Source organism: Colias eurytheme, chromosome 20 (genome assembly GCF_061535395.1).
Source record: "Colias eurytheme isolate Ceu_HAF_F1 chromosome 20, ilColEury1 Martin Lab GWU primary, whole genome shotgun sequence".
Taxonomy (NCBI): Eukaryota; Metazoa; Arthropoda; class Insecta; order Lepidoptera; family Pieridae; genus Colias; species Colias eurytheme.
In genome coordinates, this window is record NC_142999.1 from 9,844,027 (window position 1) to 9,872,024 (window position 27,998).

General features: G+C 36.0%; 1 protein-coding gene across 1 annotated transcript; it reads left to right on the forward strand.

The window, feature by feature from the left end:
- Window positions 1–336: 336 nt before the first annotated feature.
- Past1 (putative achaete scute target 1) lies at window positions 337–27,976 on the forward strand. The gene is made up of 3 exons (XM_090113981.1): window positions 337–1,705; window positions 23,515–23,685; window positions 26,332–27,976. The coding sequence occupies exons 1-3, from the start codon at window positions 481–483 to the stop codon at window positions 26,532–26,534; spliced, it is 1,599 nt and encodes a 532-aa protein (XP_089970107.1). The 5' UTR covers window positions 337–480; the 3' UTR covers window positions 26,535–27,976.
- The last annotated feature ends 22 nt before the right edge of the window (window positions 27,977–27,998 follow it).

Genomic DNA, 27,998 nt, shown 5'->3' on the forward strand with positions numbered 1-27,998 from the left:
TATTAGTTTAAAGTTTTTTGTTATCTGTAATACTTACGTAAAAATTGCCTGTGCAGTGTGCACACTTAACGATTACACTGAGGGTTTATTGTACTATATTACTTGCTCTGTGGTTTATTGCTCTTAGGATTACACCCTGTATAATAGATACTTTATGGTAAACCGTAAATCTAATAAACATTACCAGTATTTTGTTGATTTTAACAAGATTTTAGCTAAGGATTAGTGTAGTAAACGATTTTTATCGGTATTGAAATTGTATTTTTTATTTGGCAGCATGTAGGATAATATTATAATGGCAAACTTGGAAAAGACGTCACTGGTCACGTCATACGTCAATCGTCATTCATTTTCATTTTTGTGGAAGAGGATGATCGCAGTGGTCTCGCTCAAATAGTTTTATTTTTATTCTTGTATAAAGTGGTAGTGAGTGAAAAGTGCATATACGGTTCTATAAAAAGAAAACAATTTAACTCAAAAATGTTTAGCTGGCTTAAGAAAGAAGGTGAAAAAACAGAAAGTATCGAAAATGTCGTGGAGGGTCTCAAAAGGATATACAAAACTAAACTATTGCCGCTCGAGCTGCACCATCAGTTCCACGACTTTCATTCGCCCCAACTGGAAGAGCCGGATTTCGATGCTAAACCTATGATATTGCTCGTCGGACAATACTCGACGGGTAAAACTACTTTTATCAAATACCTTCTAGAGCGAGATTTCCCCGGAATTAGAATAGGACCCGAGCCCACTACGGACAGATTTATCGCTGTTATGTTCGATGAGAAAGAGGGTGTAATACCCGGTAATGCGCTCGTAGTAGACCCCAAAAAGCAATTTCGACCTCTAAGTAAATTCGGAAACGCCTTCCTGAACAGATTCCAATGCTCGACCGTCGCGTCGCCGGTGTTGCGGGGCATTTCCATCGTCGACACGCCCGGTATATTGTCAGGGGAAAAGCAGCGCGTCGACAGGGGCTACGACTTCACAGGAGTTCTAGAATGGTTCGCGGAGCGTGTCGATCGCATTATATTGTTGTTCGACGCCCACAAACTCGACATATCTGACGAATTCAGGAGGAGTATAGAGGCGCTGAGGGGTCACGATGATAAAATTCGAATTGTATTGAACAAAGCTGATATGATTGACCACCAACAGCTAATGCGTGTGTACGGAGCGCTCATGTGGTCATTAGGGAAGGTGTTGCAGACCCCAGAGGTGGCTAGAGTGTACATCGGCTCATTCTGGGACCAGCCTCTGAGATACGATGTTAACAGACGTCTATTTGAAGATGAAGAGCAAGATCTCTTCAGAGACATGCAGTCCCTCCCCAGGAATGCTGCTTTACGAAAATTGAACGACTTGATTAAAAGGGCGCGCCTCGCTAAAGTTCACGCGTACATTGTCAGTGAGTTGAGGAAAGAAATGCCATCTATGTTCGGCAAGGATGGCAAGAAGAAGGAATTAATTAAGAACCTAGCTCAAGTGTACGACAGAATTCAAAGGGAACAGCAGATTTCGCCCGGAGACTTCCCTGACATCAAGAAGATGCAGGAGCTGTTAGCTAATCACGACTTCACCAAGTTCCACCCGCTGAAACCCAAGCTGCTGGAGGTGGTGGACCACATGCTGGCCACCGACATTGCGCGCCTCATGGACTTGATCCCACAGGAAGATGTTAATGTGGTCAACGAGCCTCTCATCAAAGGTAAGTCTATATGCTATAATATATATTCAGAAAATAATTATAGGAGAAATACTTTTTTCTCAAAAGATTTTGTTTATACATGCCTGCAATATAAAGCTATTGAATTAAAGGTTATAAGAACCTTCAGTAATTAACATTAATTATTATATTCATTAGTTATATTTGAAAACCTTTACAGTTGATAACAATTTGATATCAATTGTTCAAATTAGTATAAAACATGTATAGTAACATTATCAATCACACAACTATTTAGAGGAAGTGTGTATCATCAGTATAAATATATAATTAGCACAAATATACTATTTAACACATTGGCCGCGAGGCTGACTTATTACTTTGCACATAATGTTCGCACATGAAGTCATGTAAGAACATTATCAGTTGATATTATACAAGTGCTCTTATCGTTGATAACAGTGCAGGATACAGTTCTAATAATATATTACTTGCTGAAGGAAACTTTGAGTCAATTTTCTTCATTCATGTTTCTTTTCTATTTTTTATAACAGATTTCTGATACTCTTTTATATTTAATTTATTTTTAAAATGATTTAGGAATTTTACACTTTCACTAAAGGAGTTACATAATTACTTGACTCAAAATGAAACTAGATTTTTATTAGTCAATAACTATAATACATAGCTTATGAAAAAATCCTGTTTAGAAATTATTAGAGCCTTTCATACTTTTTACTATTTACTATTTAGCTATGTAAAATAATGCATAACATATCTATGTATTTTCTAATAATTTAAAATGATAATATACTAAGCTAATACTGAAGTATTGATTTATTAAAAATAAGTTTATTATTAAATAAATAAAAGTGAATATTAAAATTAAATAGTTTTATATCAAACAATAACACAGCACAGGAAGTAGCGCGGTGGACATTTAGTTGAAATTGCTTTTTAATAGCGCCTTTGTTGCAGTGAAAGTTATTTATCCGAACTTGTTTTCACTTAAATAAAACATTTTAGTTATTTTAAACATTTTGGCGTGTTTTTGAGTAAAACTGTGTATCTTATTTTTACCCGACTGCCAAAGAAGGAGGGTAATGTTTTTCGAGTGTATGTAAGTATGTATGTATGTCTTTTCCTTTGTGACCACCTGTAGCCTAAACGGCTTGATGGGTTTTGATGTATGAGGTATCGTTAGATTTGTCTTGATTACGGGAGTGTCATAGGATACATTTTATCCTAAAAGTCCCACGGGATAAAGACATAATAATATTTTTTCTAAATTTCCCTTTAAAAAAATATGTATGCGGTATCATTAGATTCATTTCAATCACTCTTTTTTTAGTGTGCAGTCGGGTATTTTGTTTTTTTAATAATTTACTTGTTAATTTATTATGATTCCCTGAAAATTTTATAATTAGTATAAAATGATGTATAATTACAAACGTATCATTTAAACATCAGTGTTAATGAAGAATTTGCGATCTTTATTTAATAATAATTTCGATAAAATAAATGTGATGTAGAGCACTTGAAACCATGAAGTGTACATGGTTTCAAATACGTCTAGTTAGCGCAGACCGCTACTTCTTCCTGCTGTCCGCAAGTAACCAGGCGCGTCCGCTGCACTGTGGTTTGTGTCTCAACATCCTATATACTTTTATCAAAGAAAAATCGCTTAAATCCTCATAATTAAAAAACAAATATCGTAAGATATACCAATACTTTGCGAAGGTAAAGGATTAACTTGAATCCATCGTAAAGTTACAACCATAACTACAATGATATCTAGGTATGCTAACGAACCTAAATAACGGTGTGTACTAGAAATCCAATAACAGATTCATTGACCCGAGACTACTGCTGCAAGTGAAAATTTGAAACAGGCCATAAATTTGAAGGCTTGGGGTGTGTAAAACCTGACCTTTTTTGTTCGCGATGCCCTCTCCGGCATTTGTTCTCATTCAATCGCTAATGAATGCTTTTTCCAAATGGTAATTATTGAACACAAGCGAGACTAAGAAACACACCTACACCTACTTAAGCGAGACTCCTATTTTCAATCATATTACATTTTTCTTCTTGACTTGAAACTAAAAGCTATGTGTTTAATGTTATTTTTCGAACTTTATAACACCTTTACCACTTTATGTATCACGCAATCGTATCTGAGATTATTTTTTAACTATTCATGAATTAGGCTGTTGAATTCGTTGGCTTTATCCTTGGAACTGTAAGTACATATAGCATAATGTACAAAACAGCAAAGTTTCTGGTTGGCTGCTTGCTGCTCGACATTAAAATCATTAAAACGTCTACCTATTGCCTGTTTCTCTCATTACTAACGACATTAGAGCGTGTTCTACAGGCCGAGCCCTGTGGTTATTATTTATATGTATTTCCATATTGATAATACCTATAAGATATTAGTGCGTTAATATGTGGGTCCTACCTTAGGTGCAAGTCGCAACAATGCAACGGTTTTATGAGATTTATCTGAAACAGATCATACGCTTCATTTAATAACAGGAGAGCACGTTGTAGAATGTTAAATAAGTACATAAAATTGTTTCCTGGTTGTATGCAGGACATGATAGTCTGTCACTGTTGCAGTGAATTTTATTATTTGCATATTATTATATATTATACAAGAAGTATAATTATTTACGTTTACTTTGTGAGGTGCGTAAGCAATGAGTCATTTTAGCGTTGCTCAAACAGCACAGTCGTAATTTCCACTTGGTATAAACGGAACCTAGACACATACCTAGCACAGGCCACAGATCCCATGTTATTTTCCATCGCGCTGATAATTATTATTTTATACATTTGTCACATTTGACTCATTACTCCAAGAATCGTGTGTCGTGTTTCAGATCGACACACTTGCCTTATAAACTGCTTACTAACGACCTAGCTGTAGTAACTCTACATGTAATACAAATATTTGATTTCAAGTTAAGCCTTTTATAGTTGATAAATAGGTTTTAAGAGGGGAAAAAATGAAAACTATTCGATTGGTTGCTCTAATTCTGTAAATAGGTACATTGAGTACACTCAGATTCTGAAACAAGGAAAACTAACGAGATTTAACAGTAAAAGTAGAATTTTACAGGGAGGTTTATATAAATATTTACCAAGATAACACAATATAATTTATTTACCCATTTTCTTTAATTGTTACTTAATGATTCTCAGAAAATGACGAAAATTCTATTACAAGTTAATTCATTCAACCATTTAATATACAGACGAGTATGTTTAAATTATTTTCAGTAAAAACTATCCTATACCACACCTATACTAATATCTACTCCTTTAAATGCAATCTATCGTGCTTAAAGCTTGTTTAATCCCAATCTGCTTAGCTGTTTTACCTTGAGCGACAGATATGCACGGTGTAATTTTCTCCTTTATAGCATTCAGATGTGCTCAAATTGATAATATAGTTACGAGAGACAAGTTTACAACCGTGTTTACGATCTCGTTTGTCATCATAAAATCATTAATAAGCTCTGATGAACTAATCTTCATACATATACAGTCTATTAGTACCTAGTTCTGGGGTCGGAGGTTGATTTGCAACTCTACATTATGGTTTAAATCATTAATCTAGGAAATAACATGTTAAGTGTGTAGGTATATTAGTTGGAAATGAATCGTTTTTAAGATGTGTATACTTATCTTGTTATATCAAAAGCATGTTTCGTTAAAATTGAAAAGATTACGTAATTGTATAGTTATCAGTGGAATACAAACGTAGCGCTTATAATGATAAAAATGTATGTAAATTGTTCGTCAAACGCTTACTCACTGATATGGAGATGCGGGCTCACCTGTGGCCTTGTTTGCACTTGAACTACCCAATATCGTGTCGGCAATATTATTGAATGGTATCGATCAGTTTTACATGATATACGTTATAGGTTTTGATTGTACATATTTTGATGTTGCTGTTTTTCTTTCATTTGGGTACAAACAAACATGTTACACAAACAAGCCGTATAAAACTGACGAACTCACCATGATATATTTTGTGTGAATGATGTCAGTTTTTTATCACTTCCGTTTGCATTAAATTTTGTAATGTGCTCTTTTAACTTAAGTTTTCCAATAAATAATTGCATGGCCATGTGACTTCAAGTGCATGCATATATTTCGAGTCCTTAAACTGTATCACATTAATTTTAAATCGAATCTGTTGATGAAAAAAATTATCTAATTGAACAGCTTTTAGGTATATAACTTAATAAAATGTATCAATAATAATAATTACAAAAAAGCTGAACGTAAAACGAAAAATTCTAAAAGAGCACATTGCATAATGTATGAAGTTTATGTGCTTTATCCTATATTGTCCAGTCGTAGCTAGTGAAGCGTGGCCGATTTGAGTGCATAGATAAATAACTCACAAAACATTAGATGCATGCAATAACATAACCCTTTCCCAAAGGGGAGCCGGATGGGCCGGTGGCGGCGGCCGTCGCGCGAATTCACGACCGGCGCGGCTTCTTGCGAGGTAAGATCATTGTCACCACGCCCACAGTCATTGAGTCTAAGGCATAACATGATCAAGAGAATACCACTGGTAACATAGAGATTGACTTTGATTTATTGGGTTTCCAATTGCTATACCTAGACCAGAATTTGTACATTTGTAGTTAACAAGACTTAATTGTTATGTACCTCCTCATTAAATTGTCATGAGTATGGCATCTGGCACTTTCTTCTTTTACACAATATTTCGAACTTTATTAAACGTAAATAACTTAGTTTAATTAACTTGAATATCAATGACTGCTGGGTTGCAAAGGTATTGGTACGTGTTGTGTTGTCAATGATCTTCCCTCTACGATGCTGCTATTCGTACCTTCGTACTGCCACTGTTTATCATAGGTACTCAGTGTTTGTGTTACTTGACCTTATATGTTTAACTCCAATAGTGCTTGGGATAATTTTATCATTTTCATTTAAGATGGCTATCTTCTCTGTGTAAACGTGACCTTCTAAAATCTTATCATTTAATGGATATTCAAGATCTCACAAGAAAATTTAATATTTACGAAATCGTCATCATTATGTTCATACAGACATAAACATAATACCTTTCTTATTAATTATTTTTATTCTGAAGTCCTAAAGTCTCAAAACCATACGTATTTTTCTCAATAGCATTCGTATATCAGATAAAAGATATATATGTTGTAATTAACTATTGCAGAGTTTTGAAACGTTTTTATCATTCATTTTACCGTCAGTTACATCTACTTCGAGTACTTGTGTTGCGTAGGTATGTGAGGAAAATATTTAAGTCTTATCTCTAACGTTACTAACGAGGTGTGAGGGCAAGCCATTTGTGTAATCACTAATCATTAATTAATTTACTAATTTTTATAGTTGTATAGTATAAAATAAAATTAGCTCAATAATAATTTGACCATAATTAATTTTTTAAAACAAAGTCAAATATTCCTATTCTAAAACGTTGTTTGACATATTATATCCTATGTTCTCATTAACTGGACGTTTGTGTTGTTCCGTTTGGCCGCTAATACGGATCTTCATAACTAGTTCTTCCTAATTTGTAACAGACCGTGCCTTGTGTACTTGTGTAATGTATCGTTGCTTCAGAATTATTGGGCACGTCCATTAATACTATGGCTTTTCCCTATTTCTGAAATGCTTTTAATTAGTATGGATTGTAGAATCTTTCATGGTGTCTAAGACTATTTTAAATCCTGCATTTACGTTAGGTATTTCGAAAGAACGAACTACATTGATTATTAACACTTCTTCCCTTGTTATTATTTATGTTTAAAAGTAGAATATAGAAATAGGAAAATTTATGAACAAGTAAATACTCAGAAATGGCGCTAAGTTATGTTATCGGTTGTTATCCGCGACTTAACTGATTTCGTCGATATTGTTCAACAAGAGAGTGACGAGTGTACGATATCATATAACTCATAACCACTTGTGTTAGTAACAACTTACAGTACACCTCATTAAGTTCTATGAAAAATTACATTAAGTATTTTGTTTTCAAGAAGGACGTAAATACCTACCTACAATTATCTACGTTAACTTGGATAATTTTCTTAAAATATTTCGAAAAATGAAACGCATGTGTTTTGTATGTACAGTCAGCGTCACTAATAGTAATTGCACTATTACATCGCCGAAGTAATGTATACAATGAGAACGAGTGTACTTTCTCCTTCGTGTGATCGAGCAGATTGCGGCGTGTACTCCCGCGCTGACTGATTTATTGTTAACGCCCACAGATTGTTTACACTTTACTATATCAACTGGTCCTATTTTGCTGTCGCATTTGATTGTGTCTATTGTTTCTCGGTCTCGATTCAAGGGTACTTTCTCTAAAGCATTTGTCATATCTGTCAAGCTTTTTAGCTGGTACAGGTCATATTTATATCCAACATTTGAACATACATTTCCAATAGTTTTACTGTATCGGCTTAATGGTAAAATCATATTTCCAACTAGCTTCCGCCCGCGACTCCGTCCGCGCGGATGTCGGTCTTCGCGTGGATGGTATATTTCTCCATTTTGAGTAACTCTGACAATGACATCTTATAATTAATATCTATGAGACCCAAATACGTATCAATTACGGCTAGGCTTATAATAATACGCAACGTGTGTTCGCGGTTCTACAGAACAACGTCTATGGATAAAACTGAAAAATTAAGATTAATTTTTTTTCTACGTATTTTTCCAGGATAAAAAGTATCCTATTTTACGCCCAGGATAATAAGGTATAATTATACCAAGTTTCATCGAAATCGAACCGTTAGTTTTCACGTGATGTCTTCACATACAGACAGACAGACAGACAGACAGACAAAAATTTTTTTAATCACATATTTGGGTTTGGTATCGATCCAGTAACACCCCCTGCTATTCATTTTTTCAATATTTTCAATGTACAGAATTGACCCTTCTACAGATTTATTATATGTAGGTATAGATGTATATTGCATCAGCGAACTTGTACGTGGATAAAGTTTTACTTACCAAGCAGTTCCTGTAACATGTTACGTAATAAAAATATCAAATGCTATTCCTACATGGGTATGTATTCTATCGATGTTGTAATCAATTTCGTTACACATTTGATAAGTGAAACATAATTAAACTGGTTTGGTAAATGCATCTGTTATTCTAATGAGTGATTGCAATTTAGAAAATGCTGATAGACTAGTACCGTGCGGACTACGGATGGTACCGACCTGACCACATGGGAAGTGTCGCAAACGCCTAGGTCGCCGGCCACTTACAAAATGACCGGTTACTAACTACTTGTGGAATAATTTCGTGATACCTGAACCGTAAATGCAAAATTGCATGTTAGGTACATTGAGCACATGATAAATTAAGTGTTGCTTGTCAATTTATCTAGAGGTACTTGGGTAAGACACGTAAGTGAGTAGGTAGATTACGCGTGTTCCTCCAGGTCCCGAAATAATTCAGATGCTTTTAAGGAAGGTATAAATTAATTTATATTACAACTAGCGGTCCGCCCCGGCTTCGCCCGTGGTACATATTTACGTTTTATCTACATAAAAACCATCCTCGTACTTCAAGGAATATAATAAAAAAAGAATTATCGAAATCATTTCAGCCGTTCTCGAGTGATGCGCTTACCAACACATTTTGCGATTCATTTTTATATATAAGAAGAAGATAGATATACCTAGTGACTATTTGAGGCCTTTGCTTTCATTTTTTCTTACAAATTTCACATCGCAATACATATTTTAAAACAAATCATTAAAATTCATTTTCATATTACCCAATAGTGTTAATAGTGAGATCAGACATGATCCATATCACACTGTTGCATAATACAAACTGGTGATGAGATAATGTCGTATGGAGTCACGCACGTTCTGTTTAAATTAATGTACTTTACACCGCATTGGCGCGAGCTAATTGTCCTACGGTCATTGTTCGCACGTCCGCCGTGACGTCACGCAGCAGCCCATTGAGCTCCATTGTCCCGCTCTCGTCGCCACAAGCACACGCATTGTGCAGGCCCCACCCGGATGACTCCTTTGTGCACTTTGCTGCCGCCTGCCAGTGTACGCGAGCTATTGATACGTCTGTTATGGATCTATTTACAGCCCCATTCATGTTTCGTATCCTTGACGTACTTGACATTAGTCTTTGGTCGGAGAACCGGCAAACCATTAATCTTAATGCAGGAAATATTATCGTTAGTTCATATAATAAGAAGTATACCATTTATCATAGCATGATTGAAAGCATCAAATCGGTTTTGGACACTTTAGTTACAAATTTTAATTTAAACATGCAAATATTAGGTTACTTAGGTATGTATGCAACAGGCTGTATCAACAATCATAGACATTTTCGTCGCTAGGCATGAGAATTTACTTATCTTGCCAAAATACCTGCATGTAGCGGTATCTTATTGCACAGTTCTCTGAATAAACCACTAGAAGTCTGAAGTCAACTCCTATGCTATCCATCTAATCAGATATGACGAAAAATAATTGATTGAACGTTACAACTGTGAGACAATCTTCCCGCGTTTCAAGTCGCCTTCCCGGAGAGGATCACTTACCGCTTTTGTGTTCCGTCTGCGGTTCAATCGTATGCTTGCTATTGACACGCTAACATGCTCTATTTGTGGGCTCCATTCATCGCTAATGTTTCCTGTTATTATTGTACTTGACATTTATCACGAGTATATTGTATTCAGCTTTGTGGCAAAGCGGAATCTAGAAATTTCCTCGAATAGGTAATACCTTTTATATTGCAAGCTAATTTGTACAATTCCATCTAACTGCTATCATTCTTCTGGTGTCAATTTTCGCTTGAAGTTACCTAATCTAAATAAATAACTGTTCTGAATGACAAACAGTATTATTTATACATAATTAAGTTTCATTTAGTTACAAATATCCATATTAAAACATCCGATAAGCAAGGAATACCGGAAGTGGGATGTGCCACGCCGCATACCGCGTAAATTGCTCGACGCTTGTCTCACAACTTTGTATTGCACGCCTCATAAGCGAAGCGTTGAGGTGGGTACTACTGTCACTTCGCGCAAAACATCTGATTTTTCAAACTTAAAATGTCTTTATGTATCATACATTGCACTTGTAAGATAATACATACACACACATATTAAGAAAAAACACTATTTTTAACGTTCATGATATTTTTGATGTCATTTTTGTTATTTAAACTAGTTAAAAAACAGTTTAAAAAAGTTCTGTCTTGGACGTCCGTGTGTCTGTATGTGCGGATCCTTTTTCTTGTTAAGACGATACACAAAAAAAAATCCACTGCTTGGCGGGCGGAGTCTAATAGCTCGCTATCGCGAACGCCGGTGTGCGCGAAGTCATTCATTGCAAACTCGCCGCGCTGCCGCTGGCTGACTCGGGACAAACATGTATGGAGTCGTCATACAGTTATAATATTGTTATACATTTATTCAATTGTTGATTTATTGGTTTTATTTTCTTGCTTATAAACAAATAATCTTCTTTCCAACAACTACTTAGACATTATTAATAATTATTATTATTTCGTAATGTTTACTTTATTACAAAATAATACAGGTTATAAATAATCTTTAAAATAACAAAAAATATTGTTACTCTGAAAAAATAAAATGGTACTCAATAACGCGGACTACTGAATTGATTTAGATAGAATTTGATGCTGACGTAGATATTACATCATGCCCAGAAATGAAAGGTACTATTTCTGAAAGAAGTTATAAACCCTAATTCTTCTCAGTCAAAGTCAAGAGTGGAAGATATCACTAATACAGTAAAACTGATGCAAAACTTTGGATGTTAATTTGTATATTTTTTTGTTAGTTGTTACTTAATCACGTCAAGACTACATTACCAATTTTGATAAAATATAGCTAATTGCCTGGATTTACACATAGGATACTTTTTATCCGAACTGAACACTTCTGTGGGATAAAACAGGATTCACGATATAACCTAATTCCACGCGGGCAAAGCCGCGGTCGGAATGATATTTTTTTAAATAAAAAAATTGTTTAAAAAAAACACAAAATATATTGACGCATGTATTTATTTTTTGCACTCTATTATAATTGTAATTATTCATTACAAATAATCAAAATAAAATAGCCAGAACAAAGTTAGGCCCTGGTAGGGTAGGTAGGCAGGTACAGCAATGTGAGACGAACACTGGCTTATTTATACCAATAATAATGTATTATAAACATTAAATTAAGTTTACTTTCTAACAACAAAAATACATAATATTAGCTAATGTGAAAGCGAATCAACCAATCATCCCACAAAAATGAAATGTGCACACAAATATTCATCCAAATCGGTTCATGTCATTAGGAGGAGTGACTGCAGCGCCATCTTCCGGGCCCAATTGTGTTTCCAGATCACCCAGGAACTCAATTTAATATACTTACACAAAATTTTTCGAAATGAAAACTCACATTACTATGTAAATATGAATATAAACCTGTTTTATTACTAAGCAATTTCCCGCACAGGTGTAGTAAGTATAAATGAAATTAATATCAACATCAAATTCTTTATACAACATACTTATCTACCACCTTCTAAGAAATGTAATTCTTGAAATTATTTCGTATTTTTTTAAATATAATACTACTACATTGAGCTCCTGTTCCATATTATGTCCGCCATACTTCCACTAAGTTCACCATGATTTTTTATTTCTTTGCACTTTGTTGCTTTTTGCTAAAAATGGAATCATGCGATAAAACCAGTAGAACGTTGATAACATACATTTTTGACTGAATAAAGGTACTTACGAAGGAGTGGGTTCACATTGTGAACAATCAGTGGGTTTATTTTCCTTCTGGATTCCGGATTTCTGAAAAGATTATCTATGCTATAAATGAAAAAATCTTACACATTCGTTATGTACTTAAAACAGGGGTACATATCAAACATCGTCTATAATACAATTATCATCAAATTTAAAATAAAACCAACTTACTTCATTAATTTGTTCCAATTGTAAGCATTCTTTTTCCTCCAACCTTTATGTTTCTTCTTCTTATTTTCTTTATTGTCCCCATTTGTCTCATTTTGTCTTATCGTGTTGTCACCCTTTTTTACGATTGCGCGAGCGACACAAGTTCCCCGTGTGACGGCCGTAGCGGGAATGACTCGTGCAGCGATCGGGGTAGGAAGGTACAGGGCGGCTCTCGCTATATTGGCTGGTCGCGCGCTAATTTCAAGTATTTCTTGTTTATTTCAAAACCATCGCATATTTCAAAATTCTAAATCGGTAGACGTATAGGTTGTATATTTTATAGTTAATATCCAAAAAGTCGTAACTTTACGTTTGTTATTTTGAAGATGCCAGAGATTATAAAAAAATAACAATGAGAACTTTGTATTTTTTTTCTATCGAGAAAATATCATGGAATCATGTTTCTAAAACGGTAGACGTATTGTGTTACTATTGAACTTTCTTGTCAAGAATTTTCATCACGACAACTTTAATAATATAAAAATTACGAAGGTTTAAAAAGGGCCGTAAATGTTAGAAAAATTAATTCATCACCTTAACACGATAGCGACCGAAATACTTTACTAATCGAGTATTTTTTTTTCTCTTACGCTTGAGTATGCTCAGGAATAGAACCCTTTCATTTTTCAGGGTCTGATTCGATGTGGTTTAATTGTTATTAAATAAACAAAAATAATAATTAATAAATATTTATTAAAAAAAAATTATGAGGCGTGCACTTTTGGATTTTCCAAATTATTTACAGTTTTACTGACGGAATGCCTTATTACGGCCTTGTTATTGTAATGGCATAACTGTATCGTTAGTTGCACTACAATATATGTTATTAGAACAGAAAATTATTCTTGCTCCACTTCAATGCTAACAAGGATCATTTTCTTTGAAATGTTTACAAATGAACTACGCTCCGAAATTAAAACAACATTTCTTAACATTTCTAGTAGGTAGTATTACTAATTTCAGTTTGCAATGTTTGGAAACATTGATATCTTTAGAATCAATAATCTCTGAAGGCAATCTCGTGTTTCGTATTAGTTGATTGAACACATATGAAAAGGACTTGACTCGAACGGTTAATTCAATCGCCCCATAGCAAGAAGCTATTAAAAGAAAGAGTTGAAGGTCGCGCTTTCGAAACAATTTGCGCACCATATTCGCGTAGTACAACATTCGTGTCGGCGGTACTATAATGAGTCACTGCACTTTCCACGGCCCATATTCCGGGTTCGCTGAGGCGTCCATTGTTGTGCACTTTTCTGTAACGGTCTCCGCTTGCATCACCAGTCGGCAGTCAGTCACTCACTATCGGTGTCAAATTGTGTTGATTGTAGATAACGTATAATCGTAGAACGTTACTTCATTCTAATTACTTGTTGGACATTTTTTTTACCAGTTACGATGATTCTAGTTTCAAAAGAAGGTCTCTGTCTAGAGTTTCTACGATTTTGGCTTTGGCCTTTTATATATTTTAATACTTTTCCTAGCAAACCCTATTTCCCCTTTGTGAGGTTCTTTTGTGAGATTCTAGTGTAAAATTTTCGAACAAAAGTGCAACATTGTTGTCTTGTCCATATTCAAATCATAATAATTCCGAAGAAGAATACGCTCTGTACGTAACGGCTTATTTTTTCCCGTCATCGGGCTCGGGAAGTGCACGCGAGTGTGACACGTGTATTGAATATACTTGAATGTTTGTCCTTCTGTTGACGTATCAACAGAAGGACAAACAGACGCACGTGCTTCAGGGAACAGTAATTATATAGAACTAGGTAAATAGGTAAGCTAGGTAAATATTTGACCGATATTTTGTTGGAGTACTGTTAAGTATTGGATACTTCGTAATTTTTAATAATTATTCTATGCTAACTTTCCTGTATTTTTGGTACATTCGCACATTTGTCTTTCGTAAAAGTGCAAAAGGCCTTACACGGCTTGTTTGTTCTGATCCAGCATCTAGATTGAAGACGTTATTGCATAGGATCTTCATTGAACGTTGACTTTCCCAGTGCGTGTTTTACGTAACGAGTTTCATAATGCAGTGGTCGTGTTGTGGAGCAGTTAATTTATTGGTTTACGTGTTTGTTTCCTGCTTACCGGCTACCGCTCGTATCCGCTGCACTTGTTGCCAAGATTTTTTTGATTTGAATTTTGAACTAGTTTGATTATATTTGCATACTGTCATGTAATATGAAGAATTATACATTTTATTGCATGCGAATCTTAATGTTATAAAAGTCTGTGAAAATGTCTAGGTAATGATAAAATTTTAAACATCTTCATCAAACTTCTAGATTTTGTGATCTTCCAAACTCAGATGAAGTATCAACAATGCGTTCTTTACCTACTTTAGTATACCAATAATATTGTTAATAATTATAATCTACATTCGTAACTAAATTGTCTGGTCCGATGCGGTCAGGCGAGCCACCAAACGCGTCACACTGAACAGTTGGACTTTCGCGAATAATTTCACTCTGCGCGTGTCCTGCATCGCAACGATCCTTTTCTAATGCAAGCGTTATTGCTAATTGAAATCGCTTTCATCACCTTTTTATAGTCGAGTTCAGTTTATAATGCCTTTTTAGCATTTACTTTACGATATTAACTATTTGTAAAAAATGCAATTAAACGATTTATTTTAATTGGAACATTTACATTTTATGTAGTTTAAATTATTTTGCATTGCTTACATCTCTACTACTTCGGCTAACTACATGTAGGTATTTATCCACTTAATCTGAAAACTTATTTAGGTATAAAAATAATAGATCATTTTTAAGGTAAAAATTGTGAGGTTTCATGTCTCTTAGTAACAAATGATTTCGGTCATTTAGATCATGACGCACCCAAAAGCCGTATAATTACTGTTAAATAAAATTTCAATGTCTTGGGTAAACTGTGTTATCACAAATTGGTGCTAGGTGTTTGCGCAGGCGCAGCTATCGTTGACGCCCACCAAACATTAGCTCGTCTCAATGACAAAGATAAAATAGCTGTATGATGATATAAATCGTTTAATGAACCACATAAAATATACATTTCTTCATTATCACCTATCATGGATTAGTAAAACACTGTAATTCAGGTAAAACATCAAATTGCATGTTGATAATATTTTAAAAAATGCCTCTAGAAGTGGTGATTACATTATGCAATTGCCCAAAATCACACGTTGTTAGCCGGTCGATTACTCATAATTCAGAGCTCGAAATGGTCACGAAGCGTCCTTGCTCCAAGTGAAGGACGATTGGTAGCAGCTGGTGGCGACTGGGCGAACGGAGCGTGGGCGGCGGATGCGTTTCCTTCTCAGCGATCCACACCTCTATCCTGCGACCTCTAACCATTCCTCCACAATTGTCTTGTCTCCGCTCACCACGACAAAACGATTCAATAAAACTGCGCGCAATCTCCGCGTCACTAATGCCCTCCGCAATTACCATTCCATCTGTCTTGCATGCATATCGTTCGCGTTTGTCAATAAACATATTTGTTGATACGCCGTCTCGAGTGCTTATTTGTTCAGAAAAATCGAAAGCTCATTAAATATTGAATCAGTGCATCGTACTTTTAGTAAGTACCTAAAATGAGTACTTATCGTTAAGTATATTTTCATTAGTGCTGGTCATATGATTGATAATTCCATAAATCGTCTTTTCCTTTATCGCGTTTAATATCAATTAGCCTATCTTGGTAACCGTCGACATGAGATATGATCTAGATAGCGTGTGTCCGTCGCCTCTTACATCACTCAGCTTGCAGCGGACCGGTTTCTCGCTTCTTGCACGTTGCATTACATTTGTACACATATAAGTATTTTTTATATCAGCATTATATCATACGGCTCGTATTAGAAACAAGCGGTTAAACTCCTTTCATATCAGTTGTAATTACATTTTGCGTTTATTAAACAATTAAGAATTTCAGGAAACATTAAAAAATGTCCTTGTGTTTAAGTGATTTTTGTAATCTTCCATTAAGAGCAACAAAACAATAATTGCTTATGTGGGTGCTAACAGATACACGTATACGTGCCTCGTGTACTCGCGAACGTTGGCGCATTTTAAACACTAACGTAAACAAATAATATCTTGTAGGTATTCTTTATGATCTTGATCTAAGTTTTAATATTATGAGCCCTTTTAATTTCCATTTAAACAACTTACATAATTGAATCGATAAATTACTTACTCCGGTTGCTGTGCACCATTTAATTGGATTATTTTCCATTAGATTGATATCGTACGTACTTTTAGCATATTTCTATAATTATAAATCTCTTATAATGTTTTCCGTATTACGTAGCTACTAGCTAGTAAGTTATAAATTATAATAACGTGGTAAGTGCGAGCGAGTTTCCGCGAAGTTGCGCCGCCTTCGAGTGGTGAGATGGCGCGAATGATGCCAGCTTGGAAACATTTCGAGTGTTCCTATCGCTGCTTCGTTGTTACTAGAGGCCACTTGTGAGTTGTGTTATTCTTGTAATGGAAACCTGTAGAGTTTTCTGATTGTCTCATGTTGATATTAAACTTAAATATCTATCAGCTATCTCCCACGATTATTTTAAAACGAAAAATATAATATGTACCCTACACGACCTACATGATTTTAACGATGCAATGGTTTCTAGAAAATCAATAAATCTATTATTTAAATTGCATTATTTTTTGTGAATAAAGGTTTTGAATTTATAGATCATTTATTGTAAGATTTAATTCTATCGCGTGCGAAATTAAATTCTAAGCACGTTTCCACAAATCGATTCATAGAAGAGAAATATTTTTACATTCTCCGTGTTAGGAATTTTCGTTATATTATTAAATGCTGTTGAGCCAAAAATTGTTAATTCTTACGAACTGCAAAGGACGTCATATTCATTATAACCAAGAAACACATTTGCATTATAATTTCAACCTTAGTTGATTTAATCCTCATATCTGCTCTTTAAATTCACGTTCAAGTATAAGATTATGCTGATGGAGCATGAATATGTATGAGGTAATTGCACATGAAATATCAACTGCATTGCCGTTGGTTTGTTGTGGGGTAATTACCGTCGGCGTAATGAGTCAAGTGCAAGAATGTCGCACCTCGCAACAATACAAATAAAATGTACTATCAATGTTACACTCTTCCGTGCTTCAGTTTCGTTTTCAAGTGTGTTACGTGCGAAATTTGCTGCCTACCCGATGATATGTTACAAGTTTTTGGTGTATTTGCAAACACGAACTGAATGTCTAATTCGGGTTGATCGTTTATAAAATTTTCACGAGTAATGGTAAAATTTATTGAACAACGATATGGTTACACAAACACGATTCTGTTAAATTTATCTAGATATACTTAGATACGATAAAGACGAATTAAACATGACGCATTTTAATTCTTACTACATATATCTAAGTAGGTATATAAAAATAAAACTAAGATTTGTCCAAGATGAATAGGATTTTAAATCGAGTAGCATTCAACATCAGAGCTATTCGCTATCAGACGAGACGCGCTCTATATACCTTGTACGGTAAATGATATTATTACCTTTTGTATCGCGCTACTTGTACAGAAACTATGAAACAACTAAACTCAGTTATTTTTAGACCCGTATCAAACGTTACTATTCGTATGATAGCTCTATTAGCTGTATGTACATGCGACATTTATCGTCCTTGGGTCGATGACGAATAGGTTACGCCTATCTATTTATATCATCATGATACATGTTTTCTCCTTTAGCATTTTATTTTTTTCATCCTCTCAATCAAAATAAAGAAACCTTTGAAAAAGTTTGGCCTTCGATGCTTTTCAAGTTAGATACTCCTCTCCTGGGAAGCTTACAATTCCAGAATATTTTAAAATTATTCAGGACCTACGTTACTTATTTACTAGGAGTTAGGACACTGGTAGTAACAACTATCATCCATACTATCCATACTTACTAATATTATAAATGCGAAAGTAACTCTGTCTGTCTGTCTGTTACTCAATCACGCCTAAACTACTGAACCAATTTGCATGAAATTTGGTATATTTTGGAGATATTTTGATACCCGAGACAGGACATAGGCTACCTTTTATTACGAAATATGTACCACGGGCGAAGCCGGGGCGGACCTCTAGTATAATATAAAACAAGTTAACTAGGTATACAATATCGATAAGATTGTTTTTATTCTGATTCATTCTTTAAATACCAAAGTCACCGTTACCTACCGGACTATTACTTGGATCTACTTTATAATCTGAAAAGAATGCAATCTAAATAAAAATCATAGTTTACGATGAGTCAATGGTGACGTAACACAAAAATGCAGCAAGCGGCATCGATCGGCTGCGGCCGGCTGCACTTCCGGACCGGGCTAATTATACGCAAATAATTGATTTGCTGTTGCGTCTGGACATTCACATTTATTGCGCTATTTTCGTGGTTATTTGGCGACAAATTGAGGTTAATTGTTGTTTGTTTTTTGAAGAAAGGCTTCTAGGCTTTATAATATGCAATCAGTATCCTTTTAAGACTTTTGGTTATTATTTTAGCCAATAATAGGAAGAAGTAAAAAGGCTTTACATACTTACACAATTTACGTGTATTGATATTTAAAAATCATTGATGCTTGTTCACCTCACCCGTATTCTAAGTAATATCTGCGATCGATTCGTTTATTTGTTATTCATGAATAGCTGTGAAACTACAGAAAATATACTTCGAAAGATCTGCTCGGTACTGTCGGAGCACTTTCGGAGCATGACTGTAACAGCTAAATCAATAATTTAAACTTCTTTCTAACTTGTGAAGCGTGATAGAATAGTAGATACATATTTTTTATGGTTAATCCAGAACCTCCTTGTAACTAAGCGACTTATTACCAAACATATGCACTATAACGATGTAGTAATGTATGATATGTATGTATCCAATTTCCAATTAGTAATTGACCAATATCTGTGGTCCGTTAATCATACTGCAGGCGTCCCACATATTGATAACTCAAAGTACAAGGTTGACATCAGATACGCCGCGGATATCTTTCTTCTAATAGATATTAATTGGCCTGTTATGCCGTCTAATAGATGCACGAAACGCAAGTTGGCCTTTTTCATTTATATATGCATATGGGCTATTTAGTTGTCTATACTTGCGTAAACTTTGTATCAATTCTTGATAGTTATGATACAGCAGTGTTATGTGGGTCATTCCAAGGATTAGCCATGCTCTCATTGCTAATGTTTTTGTTAATAATTACGAATGACGAAACAAAGTATACACAAGGGGTCAGCCACGGTCCGGCGCTCGGCAAAAAGTGTCAAACGGTGGACGGTGCGCCTGCGTGACGGAAACCTTCGCTTTTTGCGCTTCCGGACCCACTGACCCACATTGCTCGATTGATGACTCGATCATTGCACATGATCACTTGTGACGATTCGAGCTGTTATTGATACTTATAGGCATACAATTGACCAAGCGTTTTGTGATAGAAAATAAACGTTATATTATTAGGTACCTAGGTAATCGAGCATTTTATGGATTCTGCCTCAAATATTCTTCATTAAAAAATATAGTACCTTGGTCAGTTTTACACGTTTACAACTAAAAGTGAGAAGATAAATTATACCCTTGTAGCGTATCTTTTTATATGTAATAACATAACCGAGTTATTTATTTAACAGTTAGGTCATTATAGTATTGCCGCTAGCTGCAGTCACCTTGCGAGATAAGCGCTCCATTTATCACTATTGTGACGACTCGCCTCACCTCGAATTAGGACATCGAGACGACTTATTGTCCATCTTATTGCCACTTCTATATTGGATAACCACATAGATAATTACATATTATAATTAAGCTTTGTCTGAATATTAGATCAGTATGTCTAACATTCTAGATTGTATGGAAAATGGTCAACATGTGGAATTTTATCAGGTCCTTATAGACGGCAAATTTCGTTTATTTTAGCCGCGTCGTCGTAAGTGATGCCTTAATGTGTTCTTGTTGCAATAAGAGTATTATAAAGAACCGCTCTAAGTTTTCAATTAAATAGTTTTATAAATCGATACAATTAATTTATTAAAAAGTCAATAGATAAATATTGTGAATCAGTGATGTTATTCAAAAGGAATCCCCATATATGCCAAGAAAATATTGAAATCACATCAGTAAGAGTTATATATGAACCCCAGAGCACAGCACAGTGCAGTAAGTTACGTTGAGTCAGCCGAGACCCAATTTATGTGCTTAATCGAATCAAACGACTCGATCACTTGACTCAACACTTACTGTTTTGCGTTTTTTATGGCGTGCACTGAGGTCGTTGGTAGCAGAAATTTATTATTATATTTAATGTTTTGTAGGTATTATTGTTCCATGATTTTTTTTACCAACTGCAGATTTCTTATTCTGCAGTTGGTAAAAAAAATCATGTTTGTCATGTTAATTTCATCATTTGATTTGTTAAATTTCAACGGGAGCGGGGAGCTGATGACTTCCTTGCCCGTGACTACATTTGCTGTATGGTTTGAAACATCGAAATAACATCATGTAAAACTTACTTAAACAACAAATAAAAAGGGAACAGTAAAATATCTTGCCACTGCGAAAAATCAAAAAATATTTGAAAGACGCCAAGTGAATGATAAAGACGGCAATGTCCTTTATGATATTTCGAAGAAATGCAAGTTCAGTTATTTATTTAGAGTAGTAAGTAGTAACATCACACGCATTGGCAAACGTGGAGCTATGCGATCGGCTGTGTTCAGGTTCACTGTTAGAGCCGCCGCGCGCCGCGCGCTGTGCGTGCTTCACATGTAGAATTAACAGGACCAACGACTGGACTCACGCTCACTGCGATCAATATATAAATAGGAATACTAAGTTGTTTGTTTAATTTCGTATATTTAGAAATTAAACATGCATCTATATTTATTGATAAACAATACTTTTCTTCTTATTGTTTACATAAGTGAAGATGCTTCGATTCGCTGAAAAAGGTCCTTTATCCATCACGAATGCACTAGAATTTACTTTCACGAATAGTTTCACACAATCGATGCTAAGCATCATATCAACAAGTTGCGTAATGTAAGGCTGTGTGCGCATTACAAAAATAAGTTTTTGTGAACTGCACTATTGTTTTTGTGTTGAAGTTTCGTAAGCAGTCCCACGTTTTATTGTTGTTTCGTTGCCACCTCGTGACGCGCGCGGTGTCGACGACATGCAACTTGCATATTTCAAACAAATATCAAATGGTTAGGGAGCCAGGTGCAAATTTGGTTAACTATTTCCTCTCAAGAGATAATTCGTCAGACGCATGAGAGTATAGTACATATTATAAAGCCTCGTGAACGTCAGCTGGCGCTCGGTTGGGGGAGTGAGCGGTTGTAGCCTCCCACGCACATAGGAAAAAAAATACATTCATTCATTCATTTCCTCTCAGCTAAAAATTTGTCAAATTGTAGCTAACCCAATATCTCAACGAAAAAAAATAGTCAGCTGGTTACAACATGGTGTATTATACGTCAGCTGGTGTCTCGAACATGAAAGTTAAATTTAAAGAAAAATTTATTTTCCGTTATTTCCTCTCAAACAAAAATTTACCTGATGATAGCTTATATGTAACTGTGGATAAATATATATGTCAGCTGGCTGTATCTTGGTGGAAAAACCGTCAGCTGATACGGGAGGCTACAACCGCTCTTCCCCCCAACCGAGCTCCAGCTGACGTTCACGAGGCTTCATAATACTATAACTTTGATGCATTTTACTAATTACCGCTTGAGAGGAACTTGGTCATAAAATCTGCTGCTGGCTCCCGGACCAAAATTTTTACTGTTAACAAACAGTTTTTAAAGTGAAACTTTTATTACATCGTCTCAAACTTTTTGGTCTGTGTAGCGCATGTCGCGTGACGGTCGAACCGTACGATAATTATCGTACAAATACGATAATTTTGTGCCTAAGTTTCACTTTTACCGTGGTTTCATAAAATCACACATTTTTTTTTCATTACTTCATATCATACAGGATAAAGCAAAATCCTGAAACGACATACAGACAATAATCTTTAATAATGATTCTAGAAATTTGATATTTCTCAAGTCCAAATATCGCTCTAATCGAAACTGAAATAAGATCTATGTAAGTGGAAGTGTGTCGTCGTTGCACAAGTTGCCGCATTTCGTTTGAAATCGTTTCGGATAATCTGTTACGTCATTTTAATTGCAAGTAGATCATACTGTGCATTTACTTTTTGCTCTATCAATTCGGATAATCTCTCGGTTACTTTTAAAAATACGTTATCAATTTAATTTTAATGATAAAACCATTGTATTGTAAGTGGGAGGAAACGAAATTTTCCGACATTCAATAATAAAAAAATGAACGCCGTTTTTACTCTGATATCGTTATCATTATCGTCGAGTTACTCGTAAAATTATCAGTTTAATTAAACACAATTTGAAATTCATTTATTACATCACAAACATATGTTGCAACCATCTTTACTAATTATTCTCTATCCCATAATGCGAAAATCGAAGAGTTTTGCAATATTGACTAAAAGTAAACGGACTGGTGGAGTAATGGGAAAATATTTTTTTGATGACCAGTTAATTTATGTTTTTTTTAGTTATAATATATGTACAAGCAATATTTTTTTTGTTATATATAATATAGTTAATAAACAATGTAAACAGTTTAGAAGTAAGAAGTATCTGTCCATCAAATAACGTATTCTATTTTCTAGTTTAGCGTATCATTAATAGAGCATACTGACATATGTGTACAATGTTTCCAGGCGGCGCGTTCGAGGGCGTGGAGGACCAGGTGTCGCCGTTCGGGTACGGGCGCGGCGAGGGCGTGGACGCGGGCCACGGCGACCCCGAGTGGATCTGCAGCAAGGAGAAGCCGCACTACGACCAGATCTTCCAGTCGCTCGGGCCCATCGACGGCAAGGTCACCGGCGCCGGTACGCTCGCCCCGTCCCCCTCCCGCTCGCTGGCGCTGGCCCGCGTGCTGGCGGCCCGCCCGCAGCTGCGCGGCCCGCTCGCCGTGGACGCCGCGCTGCAGGCGCTGCTGTCCTCCTCGCACACCTGCTCGCGGCTGGCCGAGCTGTGCATGCGGCGCTCGGACGAGGAGGGCTTCGCTCGCGTGACCGACGTGCTGGCGCTCGCCACGCAGAACTGCTCCACCATCTCCCAGTTCCTGATGAACGAGTCGGCCGGCGACGGGCTGTCGCGGGGCGTCTCCATCCACAGCCTGGCCGACACGATCGGCTCGGACGACAATAATCAGCCGGAGGAAATCTCTCGGCCGGGGTCTAGAAATGAAGACGTCGCCTCCGACTCGGATACGACGGAAAATGACATAATTCCCGCCTCCAGAGGAGTCGTCGAGTCCGTCTGTTTCTATGTCAAACTCGTCTTCTATCTTTTCGTCAACTTGATAATGACGCTGTTTTTGATAGATTTGACTTTCAAAACCGTAGCTTACATATTGACGAATAAGATGTATTTCGAGTTCACGGTGTCGAAGTCGGCGGAGGGTTGGCTGGAGCAGGCCCGCGCGGTGGCGTACGGGCCCGAGCTGCAGACTGTGCGGATTCATTCCGTCTTGAATCTCCTCAACCGCAAAAATATTATCAATATTCTTAAATATTTTCTAGACGACTTCAACTGAATCGATATAAGTCTATTAGAAACCCTTCTCGTCTGTATGTTCTCTGTGCTAGATTTAAGCTTAATATTGTCTCTAACAAATTATGTGTTTTATACCCCCGTCAATATTTTTAGCCCCTTTTTAGTAGTCTTTGCCAAGTATTTTTTTATTTAAATTACATAATACTCTGCATCTTAGTCATCGTTTACTTATCTTATTTTAAGGTTTTGCATTGCTAATTAGATTTTTAATGAGTTGGTTTTCTTATCTTCTTAATTCTAACGCTGGACGTATAAAAAAGGTCGGACAGATTCTCTCTAGCCTGCGTTTTAAAAATATAAAAATACAGCATGTCTTGTTTCGTGAAATGTGGTAAAACCGTGGTGATCGAAAAAAAATCCATAAATCACGTTTCATAGATATGAATAATTCAATAATTTGGTTCCGATATTGCACATTAGGTTCATACATTTCCAAGAAATTCTTGATAAAAATTTGTCCTTAAAAAATTTACTTGTACTTGTTATTAAATTTGAATGACATAGTTTACCTAAATTGACTCGCACATAAACTGTCGCGGCCATTACGGGTCTAAGTATTATTTTAGCGGGTCAAATTCAAATTATTTGCAAGAAGTGTGGTATACAGTCCGACCTTTTTATACGTCCTTGATTTTAACGCTAATTTTCTAATCCTGTATTTCTTTCTATTCATCTTATTGCATGCAACATTGCCGATATCTTAAAGTGATGCCGTAAGATCCGATACCTATTAGATATAAGCTACATTCAAATATTTATATATGTAATAGCATTCAACAGTTTCGCTGAGTTGTTTTCTTTTTCATAGTATCATAAATAAAAGATATACATCAGTCAGAATCGACATTCGAAATCGAAAATTTAACAATAATTCCAAAAGTTTTCAAACTTCGGTCAAGTGAATGGTACATTGGGACGACAATAAATCTCATTTTGCAACCTTGTCCGCAGTCCGGAACATTGTTAAAATTGCAATTAAGTAAATTATTTTTTTACTGTATGGTCGTGAAAAAAATTCCAAAAGTTCTGCAAACTTGGGAAAGTTTTCGATATAATATTTCATATCACGTATTAAATTTGCAACCAATCTAAGTGTACCGAAGTTTGAAAACTTTTTGGTCTAAGATCCGAACATAAGCCGATCTGCAACGGCGTGATAATAGAACGAGACCAATTTTATAATAAATTTAGTGTATTTAAAAATGTAATAAAAATGGGTTGACTGGGAAAATCCTGGACAGGGCATTTTTAATGAATTGAAAAAAAAAAAACATTTTTTTTAATTTATTGCAGTATCAAGATAATAAAAAAAATTATAATAGACTTAAAGTATGAAACCTACAGAATGTGCAGTCATAGTCGTTTTCTAATAATTACCGGGACAAACGGCTAGATTGGCAGGTATGTATAAACAGGTATGTCGGTACCAGTTACTTTCACTTGATAGGATGATGAAAAAAAAATTATGTCAGCGCTGTTTTATTACAAAATTGTTTTATTATCTCGATACTGCAATTAATAAAAAATGAAAATAAAAGATTTTTCAATAATTAATTAAAAAAATATCCTGTCCAGGATTTTTCCAGTCAACCCATTTTTAATACATTTTTTAATACACTAAATTTATTATAAAATTGGTCTCATTCTATTATCACGCCGTTGCAGATCGGCTTATGTTCGGATCTAAGACCATTTGGAATTATTGTGAATTGATTGGCTTGACTGACTGGCGTAATATATAAGTATCTTCACTTGATCTGAATAAAGAAGTAAATTTAAATGTACCCATTAAAAATTAATATTTAAACATTAATGTCTGACCCAAATGTTCGAAACGGCCGGTAAGGTATCGGGTCTCCCGGCATCATCGCTCTTGGCTCGTAGTTCTCGCGCCTCAAGTGTCCCTCTCTCAACAGCGGCGAAGACGGAGATGGTGAAGTCGAAGCTGCCCAACTCGGTGCTCGGTAAGATCTGGAAGCTGTCCGACATCGACAAGGACGGGTTCCTCGACGAGGAGGAGTTCGCGCTGGCCATGCACCTCATCCGCGTCAAGATCGACGGCCACGACCTGCCCGCCGACCTGCCGCCGCACCTCGTGCCGCCCTCCAAGCGCAACTAGACCGGCCCGCCGACCTGCCGCCCGCCGACCTGCCGCCGCACCTCGTGCCGCCCTCCAAGCGCAACTAGACCCGCCCGAGTCTCTACTGGGGACACGCGACTCCCTGGTGTCCCTGGTGGCACCCGGAGCTCTCGCGCCCCTAGAGTCTGGCCGATGGCTCTAGGGGCTCTAGGGGCTCTAGGGCTCCGGTGTCGCCGGTGGGCGCCAAATAACTGCAGCCCGCGCGGTGCCACGCATTGTGGCGTTTAGACTTTCAATTTTGGGCCGTGTTACTTGGCGCCCACCGTGTCGCGTTTCGGCCCCTGCTTACTCTTATTTTTATGAGTTTTCTCGTAATCAGTAGATGTATGCACAAGTATTGAAAATTTAGCTTTTTTATCGTTCCGTTTCCCGCTCGATGGAAATATTGTTGAAGCAGTGGTCGAAACGCGAGCGCGGTTCCCGGTGAAAAGCGATCGTTATATGTTATGTGAATGTTAGTGAGCCGCGGCCCCGTCGATTGTTGGCATAATATTGGACGGATGAGACTGTCGCTTCAACATATTTCTTTGTGCTAGATATCCTTATTTTTTCGATATTATTTGTGTGAGTTTGCGTCGCTCGCGAGAGTGAAGCCGACCGAATGTTGGCCGTGTGTGACACATTGGTGTGCAATACATTCTAAACGACATTTGCGTCAGTCCGATCATTTTATACGAGAAAATAATGAGACAAAATAGTTTTATAAAAGTTATTTTATTTTAAAGACGGTCGCCGATGTAATTTTATTATAATAATTTATATTACTTATCTAGTTAGTTTTTACTTAATTTATTCAGTCATGTTTTCATTTGGTGCTTTAAATTTTTTTTTCGTAAAATTTATTTACGAGTGTTATGAAAATTATTTAATTTTATCATTCTCTTATCGTGCACGATCATTGACTTTAACCGATATTGTTTTAATATGATTTGTTCCTATTACTAATGTGTGTATTAAGTAATCCCTGAATTCCAAAGTCCAGAAGAAACTGAATATAATGTTGTTACGTTGAATCAACTGAAGTGAGTTAATGTTATTCTCTGTGTACTTAGTATAGGCCTGCCCTGAAACCCACAAGTAACTATAATTATTTGCAGCATTTACTATGAACTTGAACGATTCCTAGTGCCTTTTCATTGAAGCTTATTATTTAAATTTAGACGTTGCAATCGTAAAATATCGTTATGTATATTGTATAGTTAAAAGCTTACATCTGTCTCTATCCTGAGGGGTCTATATGTAAATATGAAAGTTTTTATGGTTATGTTTTTCGAATGTGTGTTCGCGCCTTTTTGAGCGCCACTGCGCTGTTAAAGACACGACATATTTTTACATTTTGCTACTGTATGTACATAATATAACTATGTAAATGTATTTATCATAAATTATACACAGAGTGTAATAAATAGTTAAGAATTCAAGTTGCTGTTTCATTCCCTAATC

Coding starts and splice junctions, on each gene's coding strand:
- Past1 (XM_090113981.1), top strand. CDS start 481: ATGTTTAGCTGGCTTAAGAAAGAAGGTGAAAAAACAGAAAGTATCGAA. Junction 1,706..23,514: donor CAACGAGCCTCTCATCAAAG/GTAAGTCTATAT, acceptor CAATGTTTCCAG/GCGGCGCGTTCGAGGGCGTG. Junction 23,686..26,331: donor CGGCAAGGTCACCGGCGCCG/GTACGCTCGCCC, acceptor CTCTCTCAACAG/CGGCGAAGACGGAGATGGTG.